A 9,998-nucleotide genomic window follows, 5' to 3' on the forward strand; every position below is an offset into this window, starting at 1 on the left:
CGTGGATGGGGGTAGTTTCAGGAGATTTAAAGTGAAAGGAGGGTGGAGGAAGAGGAGAGAGAAGACAAAGAGAAAAAAGAAAAAAAGGAGCAGGGGTTCAACTTGAAATCTAGGTGGGATTAGGGATAAGCATATTCGATCCATGGTGTCCAGGTCTAAACAAATTTGCCATGTTTATCTAACAAAATGCTGGACAATTTTTCATTTACCATAAATCCTTCCATTCTGGCTTTGACTTCTTGTATAGGAACAGATCATTTCATCCATTGTGCAGTAGTCTGTTTGGCAGCTAGAAACAAGAAAGTAAACAGTTGAAATTGTGCACATGTTGAGTCTGGCACATTGTAATGTAGAAAAGAGACCATGGGTAATATGACATTAAATATGACATTAAAGAGAGTTTGTACCATAGATTCTGGACCAAAATCTGGTTAGTTTAGGGCATGTTGCCTCAGTTTCGGGCAGTCTCTAAAACAAGGAGAGGAGTAGCCAGGTACACGATGAACAATATGGGTAGGTACTAAATACAACCTCATTAGGACTTTACAGAAGTCATATTAATTGAGCATTCCAGTAACAGGTTCAAAACCTCAACAATGTTATGGGTACTCCAACATGTTTCACTGTAGGTAGGCTGTGGATTGTCTATTTTTCTTTTCCCAAATTTCCGTCACTCTTTTTTTTACCTTTCTTTAAGCAGTACTTTCCTCCTTGCCTGTCTTCTCTAGTGTGTGGCATAAGGTGTGGGCTAAAATCATCACTCTAGATGTCTCCAGCTTTATCTGAAGTTCTTTACACGTTTTTCCTGGTTTCTTTGCAACATATCAAACCAACTTTCGTTTGGTTCTCTCATCTACATTCCTCTGTCCATCACATCCTGGAAATTTCTTGACTGTTCCATCAGTAGCAAATATCTTGATAACATTTTGAACTGTTGAAGCCAGGATGCCAAGTCTTGACCCTCTTATATTTCTTGTGATTCCTAATAATAGTATTTTTAGAATGCTCTGACAGCTCTCTTGTCTTTGCCATTCTTGAAGCGGTTATTCAGTGAAAACAAGTTATCACATATCCTTGTTTGTCTGTGGGAGTCCAACTGCTGGGAGCCGCAGCACCGATTGGCAGGAAGGGGAATTTTTAACCCTGTAACAACATAGAACAAATCAGCGTAAAGTGAGTGTAAAAAGTTATAAAATATAACTTTTATGTGCTAAAATTTAAAAAATCGAAATACCACAAATATTAGATAGGAATGTTAAAATACATATCCATACCAACCGGACATGTATGCGAAAAAGATCAAACCACATTGATGGCGGGAAAGGACCAACTGACAAGTCACTTAATATAGCAGGCAATACATAGAACACATACAACTGACAATGGTCAGCCAACCTTAGATAGTCTGTTATGGAAAAAAATTACCATCTGGTTGAAACCTGCTCCTGTATTACGTCTAACCAGTGGCAAAAAGATGAAAAAGAGAAAATAATTGGAACAATCTTGCCAGTCTGTCGTATCCAGAAGAACGGGGGTCCTCGTTTATCAGTCAATGTTGCAAGCACTTGTCTGTACTGGGGGACGGGGACTAGATTAAGCCTTGTGAGACTGTATTGGCCCTATTAACTCCAAGACTCCCGCCCTGACAAGGGCAGTCCACATCTGACCCTAGACAGACCTGACGTCTATTGCTTCTTTATGGCCACCAATGTGGTTTGATCTTTTTCACATACATGTCCGGTTGGTATGGATATGTATTTTAACATTCCTATCTAATTTTTGTGGTATCTCTGATTTTTTTTAATTTTATAAAATATAAGTTATATTTTAGATCTTTTTACACTCACTTTATGCTGATTTGTTTGACCTTATTGAGTGAGTTGATCAGGAAACACTTGTTACACTGGTTACTGTGTATTTCCATCCCCGTCTTTTGCTTGTATGTATCTGTAACAAAATGGAGCAGCAGGTGAAATACCCAACTGCCACTCCATTCATTCTCTATGGGGCTGCAGGAAAAAGCTAAGGGCGGCGCTCGGCAGCACCATGGGGAATGAATGGAATGGCAGTCGAGCATGTACTCTGCCACACCGTTCTGCCACACCACAATGTGAGGTTTTTTTTTTATTGTGTAGCGGGTTGATATATTTATTGAAACTCTTTTTGGGTACATATATTTGAAATGTTTTTTATTGTGTTTTCAGGTGAGGTTCGGTGACCAGGACTTTAGATTTTTTATTCTGTGCAGGTTAATTCATTTGATTTTTTTATAGATTGGATTTTTACAAATGCAGTGATACCAATAAATGTATTTATTTTATTTTTATAATTGTTACTTACTAGAGAGGAGAATTTCCCCAGTTTCTGCACTCTGGTAAAAATGAAGTAAAACCTGTGCTTGTGTAATACTGATATTGATAATTATGGCTGTCACTTTGGATTAAACAGTCCAGTGCACAAGGAAAGGGGGAGTCCAGACAAGTAACCTTAAGAAGACCACGACACGTGTAATGCTTGAAGTTTTTTTTATTGTCCAACTCAATAAATTCTGTAGCACGTAGCACTTTTTTGTTTTTCAGAAAGAGCATAATGAAAAATAATGAAGTAATACGTATGTGTTAGATACCCTTTAAAGGGAATCTGTCAGGAGGTTTTTGCTACGTCATCTGAGAGCAGCATGATGCAGGCAAAGAGACCCTGATTCCAGTGATGTATCACTTAGATTACTGGGTGCAGCCGTTCTGACACAATCAGAACTTTTGGATTTAGAATGAAGCAGAGCTGAGAAAGCTAACCACACTCATGTACATAGAGCTATAGACAGTGAGGTGCTTATCACAGGGGAGAACGGAGTCCGGTGAGTGGCCGCATGCCAACTAGTCACAGCAATGATAATGTCCTAGTGATAAAACCTTCAGTGTAAGTAAACAACAGCACACAGCCTGACATTTCACGAATGTCATGCAAATAAACTCTTAACTTTTCTTTTTTTTTATGTAGCATACACCTTAAAGAAACTCTGGTCTAAGGTGGCGCAAAATTAAAATAATAACAAAATATGCATTGCAAATAACTCCTAACCATAATTATTTATAAGTTTTAATATAAAGTTGTTTTAACGTAGCTTTTCTCTCCCTCTGACAGCACGGTCGCTGTGGTATCCCAGAACCATTAATCGAACGATATGCTGAAGACTTAAATCAACTTGTTAAAGATGTAGCAGTCTGTATGGATGAAATCCGTGTTAGACATCTAAGGAAACAGCATCGCATGGCGGTAAATATCTTTTTCTTGGTTTGGTTCTGTTTTAATTAGAGGGATATTCACATGTTTCTGCTTTGATTGTGGTGCAGGAAATGCAGTTGATTGTCACTAGAGATGAGCGGATCATGCAAAATTTGAATTTGCCTATTCGCAGATTTTTTCTCGGGAAATTCGATTCGTGGAGAAGTTATCCTCTTCAAATTTAATGTGCCTTATTATGTTCTGGGGGCTTTTCAGATCCCAGAGCATAATAAACATAATATGTAAAAAATAATAAAAATCTTTATACTGACCTCACCGCTCACATCTTGGCCCCTGCGTTCCTCACTGCCCCTTGTCCAGTCCAAATCACATCTTCAGATCAGTGGCGACGCTGAAATCCCCTGAGTCTTGGTCGCTTGCCGAGGCTTCTGGGTTTGAAGGGTCCAGGAGGGTTCTGTGAATGCGCCCACAAAGGTCACGGTGCACGCTGTGACGTCAGGGGCCATGACCTTTGAGGGCGCATGCGCAGATCTCTCCCGGGCATTGCAAACCCGGAAACCTTGGGGAATTTCTGCACCCCTGACGCTGATCTGAAGATGTAAAGAGGACTGGACAGGTGGTTCTAAGTAGTTGGGGGGGCAGAGAGGCAAGTATAAGGTTTTTTTTATTTTTTAACATTTTGAAAGCCTTTTATAGATCAAAAAAATGGCGGCAATTGTGTTGAATCTGCACGGAAGCAAATTACAAAAAAATACACATTTTGGAGAATGCTGATTTTTGGTAAGATTCAAGTTGAATTCAATTCTACTTGAATTTATTCACTCATCCCTGGTTGTCGACTTTAAATAAGTTTCTCAGAAACTAATAGAACATGATGGCAGAAATGACAGCTTACTATCATTAAATAATGACGATTTAAAACAAAAAACGAGTAAGTAAAATTTCACTTTTTAAAAAAAAAAAAAAAAAAAATGCAACCACAACTGGGTAAAATTGTCACATTTTGGTTACTGCTCTGACTGATGATTTATTTATATATCAGTGTTTAGGTAGGAATCCCCTTTGAATAATATACTATATTTTTGTTAGGTTAGCCCCTTTTGAGCCTAACACAATTTTAATTTACACTCATTTACTTTTTACCATATGATCAGTTGTATGAATGTGTGTTATCTATGTGTATTATTATGTTTTAGATACCAAGCGGAGGACTTACAGAGATTTGTAGGAAGCCCATATCTCCTGGACATATTTCATCAGTTTCCGATTGGCTTATTTCCATTGGTCTCCCTATGTATACTCAGCCTCTCCTGAATGCCGGCTTCACCACATTAAATAAAGTGCCTGCCCTATCACAGACTCACTTACAAGGAGCTGGAGTAAGCGAGGAGAGACACATAAATAAACTTCTTGGGGCGGCAAGACTTATAAAACCTGGAACACCAGAGGCAGTTTAAGCTGTGGACCTGGGGCAGCTGGAGACCTGATAAACCTTGCATCAAGTGCACAGTGAGCAGATGAATGTAGGTTCCAAAAAATTGTTTAGTGGCCTGGCATGTTCAACAGTAAAAGGCCGCTCATGATAGACCCTCAGAGCAACTGAACATGATTTTGGGTAGCCTATATATGTATTATTGCGCGGGACTACCAGACTCAACACTTTGGATAAAGATATGTGCTGTGTGGTATTTGCAGTAATTTCCATGATATGGCACAAGAACATTACCTACAGTAGGCCAAAGTACTGAATATATGTTGAACACTTATATCAACTAATATAATCCTGTTTTTTCCCAAGTAATGGGCAAGGAGTCATTCTCTGTGGTATACCTATGGTGACACATTTATTTTGCCTTAAATACATTTTCAAATTACTTTGTGTCAATTAATCATAGTCCTTGTCCTTGTAAGTGTCACAGACTATTCTGTCTGATTCTTATCTTCCCCTAATAGGTATTTTTAAATGGTGATTTCCAGTCAGAACAAATATACAATGATTATATATTAGCGAGTCAGAAGTTAGAGCTTCATAAACTATATGTCCATTATGATTTGATTTAGATTTTTTTTGAACATTCACTTTGCATTTTGTTAATTGATAAAAATAAACAACACTTCTATTTTTTTAAAGCATTCTGACTTTGCAAAATTTTTCCACAACTGTCTAACAATTTTGCATAGTAGTGTGAATATATGTATACAGTATATATACTGTTTGCTTAATATATACATCACTGTACAAAAGTTATAGGCAAGTGTAGAAATGCTGCAAAGCTACTGTGGAAGGCTTTAAAGAATGGAAGTGTTAATAGTTTATCTTTATGAACTAACAAAATGCAAGATGAGTGAACAAAAAAGAAATCTAAATCAATTCAAAATTTGGTATGAATCGCCATTTGGCTTCAAAACAGCATCAATTCTTCTAGGCACACTTGCACAAAGTTTTTGAAGGAACTTGACAGGGAGGTTGTTTCAAATGTCTTGGGAGAACTAACTACATTTCTCAGCATTGAGGACACTAATAAATGGGCAAAGTTGTGGACAGAGGGCGCAGTGGTCGGCCAAGGAAACCTACTGCAGCAAATGAAGCACATATCATGCTTACTTACCTTTGAAAGCAGGTATCCAGCAGTGCCATCAGCTCAGAACTGGCATATAGTTACACTCATCTACTGTTTGGAGAAGACTGGTCAGAAGTGGTTTTCATGGAAGAATTGCCACAAAAAATATATCTTTGCCATGAAAACAAGGCCATGTGACTCAACTATATGTAAAACATAAAAACTGAGATGCAGAAAAATGGCAGCATGTGCGCTGGACTGATGAGTAGAAATTTTAAATATTTGTCTGTAACAAAACCCAACTTGTTTGCTGGACAGCAGTATAATAATAAGTGTCTGCAACAACAGTGAAGCATGGTGGAGGTTCTTTACAAGTGTGGGACTGCATTTCAGGAGATGGTAATTCGTCAAGATTAATATTGTTTTCAATCCTGAGAAATGCAAGCAGATATTTATCTATCATGGAATGTCATCAGGGAAGTATATGTTTAGCTCCAAATTTATTCTTCGGCAGGACAACGACTACAAACATACCACCAATGTCATTCGATTTTTTTTTTTACTTTGCAAAGCACCCTGGAGCCATCAGTAATGTTTTTTCCAGTAGTGGGCAACCCCTTTAAAGATATTCTTATAACATTTTTATGTACAAAGCTATACTATGTAAGAGATAACATTAGGTGTGTGTTCTAATGTCTGAGAAGCCACTCCCACATACAAATTATTTTAGGTTTTGTGCTGCTTATTAGCTCTGTTTTCTTGAAGGTAAGTTCCCATATATTTACAGGGATATATAACTCAATTTGATTCAACATGGAACCAGCTAGCTTCTGCTTACACTATCATTATGAACGCAAACAAAACTCTGATCTGTTGGGTGACGTATCCCATTGCCTTTTAATGGGTCCATAAGATTCAGTTTTTTATTTCATCAGAAAAAAATAATGCAGTATGCTTTGAGACCAAAATATGCGGCAACTTTAGGGACCAATCACAGTGAACAATGAAAGCATTAAAGATTGAATATAGACCTTTTCCAGTAGTTATATATGTGAGTCTTCATTTGCAGTATTATTGAAAGTTTACATTAATGTTGAGACCTTATACTTCTCCCTTGTGGTACATTTATGAAACTTTTGGTGGAAAGCCATTAGTTGGTGTTACATCTAACAACCAGTCCTGTCTTGGCACTAGGACTATACCATTCATAAAATAAACATATCACGCTGGCTAATATGGCTTGCACCAGTTCTTCTAAATATTCCCTCTGGAGTGGAGAGTAGTGGCAGAAGATAAGTGTTCAGTTGGCTCGGTCTCTAGGGATTTGCATTAGTGTGAGTGCAGTTTACACTTCAGTGTGATCAGACTTGGTTACAGAACTTGTATATAATATATTAGCTTTGATTGTGTTTTTACTTTCTTTTATTAATATTTTTGCAGTATATATACCGCCAGCATAAAGGCAGCAGACAATGATTTCATCCACTATCCTGTTTCTTACTACTGAATTTTCACCATAGTTACATTCACTTTCTAATTCCTATCTCTATCATAACCAGTAACAAATGCCAGAAATCATCTTCCAGCTGACAATTCTTCTTTCATCCTGTCTATGAAGATCATTTGCATATGCAAAATGTTACTGAACTTTTAATATCCACCAATTATTTTAGAAAAATACTATATTCTTTACTGTACAGCGAATTTTAGTTGTGAGCTATTTACAGAGATTTATTTTGTTCCAAATGTATAATTGTATAAATGATATAGCATTTTCAACATATTTTAAGTATTAATACAGAAATCTAATACCTGTCCAGAAGACCAATTAACTGTGTAATATTAGAGTGCTGTGGACTATCTATAACACAAACCCCTGAGACCAACTATCCAACCGTTTGAAAGGCTGTCGGGGAGGTGGAACTGTGGTTAAAGACTCTTTGTGGAACACAGACCCCTTGTAGCAAGTAACAGAATTCTATAATTCTGCATATTATAAAGTATCTATTCGCATACATTTCCAAATTGTAGACTTCATAGACTTCACTCCTTCATAACAGAACAATATTCCTCTTGGACGTGTGCTTGTTCTGTTATAAAAAACAACCACGTCAACAGTCTGTCAGTGATATGAAAAATACCAGATACACAGAGACCTTGAAAACCGTGAAAATTGTATAACTTTTTAATTACACAATAAATTTGCTTTATTTGCAAACGTTAAAAAGAGAATTCGAGATATAAATTTAGAAAATTCAGAGGAGAGCAAGAGAAGCAGCACTCACCACCAGCAATTTCAGTAAAATACACTTTATTTTGGTCACAGGATTGCAGAGACATCAGTGAAATGAGCAACAGTTGTTTCGCCTGAGTACATGCTTCTTCTGGCTCTGTGAACCAGAAGAAGCTTGTGCTGACACGAAACAGCTGTTGATGTCTGTTTGCAATTCTATGGATGAAATAAAGTATATTTGACTGAAATTGGCAGTGGTGAGTGCCTCTTCTCTTGCTTTTCTCAGAATTTTCATGATCTTTTACAAATATGAATCTGAGCACCATAAAACATGCCTATTATAATATGGATATTTTTGTCTGATCCTATTTTTTTTTGTAACTGGGTAACCATTAGGTAGTGACAGCATTTTTTCCTTTGGTCCTTGTGAACAATATCTTACTTTAGCCATCCCATCAAAAGTTGATCTACCCAAAAGTAGTCTTTACACTACAAAAGTTAGTGTCCTGTTTTATGATAAGTCTTTTCAATACTTAGGTGTCTGTTTTCAGGTGACTCTTAAACTGCAACTCCCATCTGCTCATTCAAATGTAGAACAATTAAGATACATAATCAGTGACAGAAGATTTTTCAGACTGAATTATCATGAATCTTTGACGTTCTGTTGTAAAATTGTGTGCTTAAGAATCCAGCACTCACTATTGTACAGTGTGTTAAGCCTGAGTTACTTCAGCCATAGTAGAAGAACCATAACCATTCCTTCAAGTGGGCATTTTCTTTCAAAGATTATTAAAAGGGAATGCAGCACTTTCTATAGTGGCATTGTACACATCATACAGTATGCTACCACTAGCAAGACTACACATGATTTGTATAAAAACACTTGACATACAGTATATCCATTGGAAAATAAAGAACTTTAACAACTAATTATGTTGCACTTTCTGTATATGTAAACCCATATTTAAATAACTTATTTTTCTCCATTCGCTATTCTGAAATTGTAAGTAGCTGTAATATACATGATATCAACATGTCATTTGCAGTTTGCTTAGCCCCAAGAACGCTGTGTATTGTAAAAATGAATGTGTAAAGACTATTGTACTTGTCCAACAAAACTATGGTTGACAATGTTTCTTTTTCTTTCATGTGAATCAAATTATGTCTATAATAGTGTCATTCTGTTCATCAGGAAAATAATAAATAAATTGACTTCATGTTTTCTCTGGATGTTGGTTACTTGTCCATTAATTATGGCCCTGCTTAGGAATAATAAAATAAAAAAATAATAATAAAATTGCCTTAATTGTCATGTAAATGGCCAGTGCTACATGCCACAGACCTGTTTGACTGCAATTATAGCAAATGCATATGCGTTCAAATGCAGATTTTAATGGCTCACAGCTAGTCTACACTCTACTAATATACCACCTTCTAGCTCTACATGCGCACCTCTCACATTTTTTGCTAACAATACAGGGTAATTCAGAAAGTATGGTGCAAAATTATTGCCTTGGTTTTCATAACGGTGAACATAGCACAAATTTCTTAATATGAAAGGACACAATATGTATCCAAGTTTTATCTATACTCAACAAATGTTCAAAGTGATTTCCATTGGTGACACATCAGATGTCCAAGCTGTAGTCTTGTTCTGGTCAAATACGTGACAGCATATCCTCGGAGATGGACTCCATTGTTTTAGTGATACACTGTCTCAGATCATTCAAATCCTGTGGCTGTGGTGGAAGAAGGGAACAGATACATTGAGTCCTTGAAGAAGCCCCACAGAAAGAAGGAACAGGGTGTTTGATCTTATGATTAGCGAGGCCAGAAAAACATAGTTGAATTGTTTTCACCACGGCCTAATGAACGTTCCAGTAGTTTCAGGTATCAGCGAACTTTCAAATGGAAATGTGGCAGTGCACCATCCTGCTATTAATAATTACATTTGGCAG

The 9,998-nt window shown here is 36.9% G+C and overlaps 1 protein-coding gene across 8 annotated transcripts in view; it reads left to right on the top strand.

Annotated features, from left to right (window-relative positions):
- SASH1 (SAM and SH3 domain containing 1) overlaps nt 1-9,268 on the top strand; it is a 1,215,158-nt gene extending 1,205,890 nt beyond the window's left edge. For all 8 annotated transcript variants that reach the window (XM_073671384.1, XM_073671385.1, XM_073671388.1 and 5 more), the window contains 2 exons: nt 3,145-3,276; nt 4,443-9,268. In XM_073671384.1, coding sequence (XP_073527485.1) covers nt 3,145-3,276; nt 4,443-4,703 — 393 coding nt within the window. In that variant the 3' untranslated portion in view covers nt 4,704-9,268. The remainder of the gene's footprint in view (nt 1-3,144; nt 3,277-4,442) is intronic.
- Nucleotides 9,269-9,998: the final 730 nt, after the last annotated feature.

Source organism: Phyllobates terribilis, unplaced genomic scaffold, assembly GCF_046119375.1.
Source record: "Phyllobates terribilis strain yellow unplaced genomic scaffold, ASM4611937v1 Scaffold_3__8_contigs__length_932513732, whole genome shotgun sequence".
NCBI lineage: Eukaryota > Metazoa > Chordata > Amphibia > Anura > Dendrobatidae > Phyllobates > Phyllobates terribilis.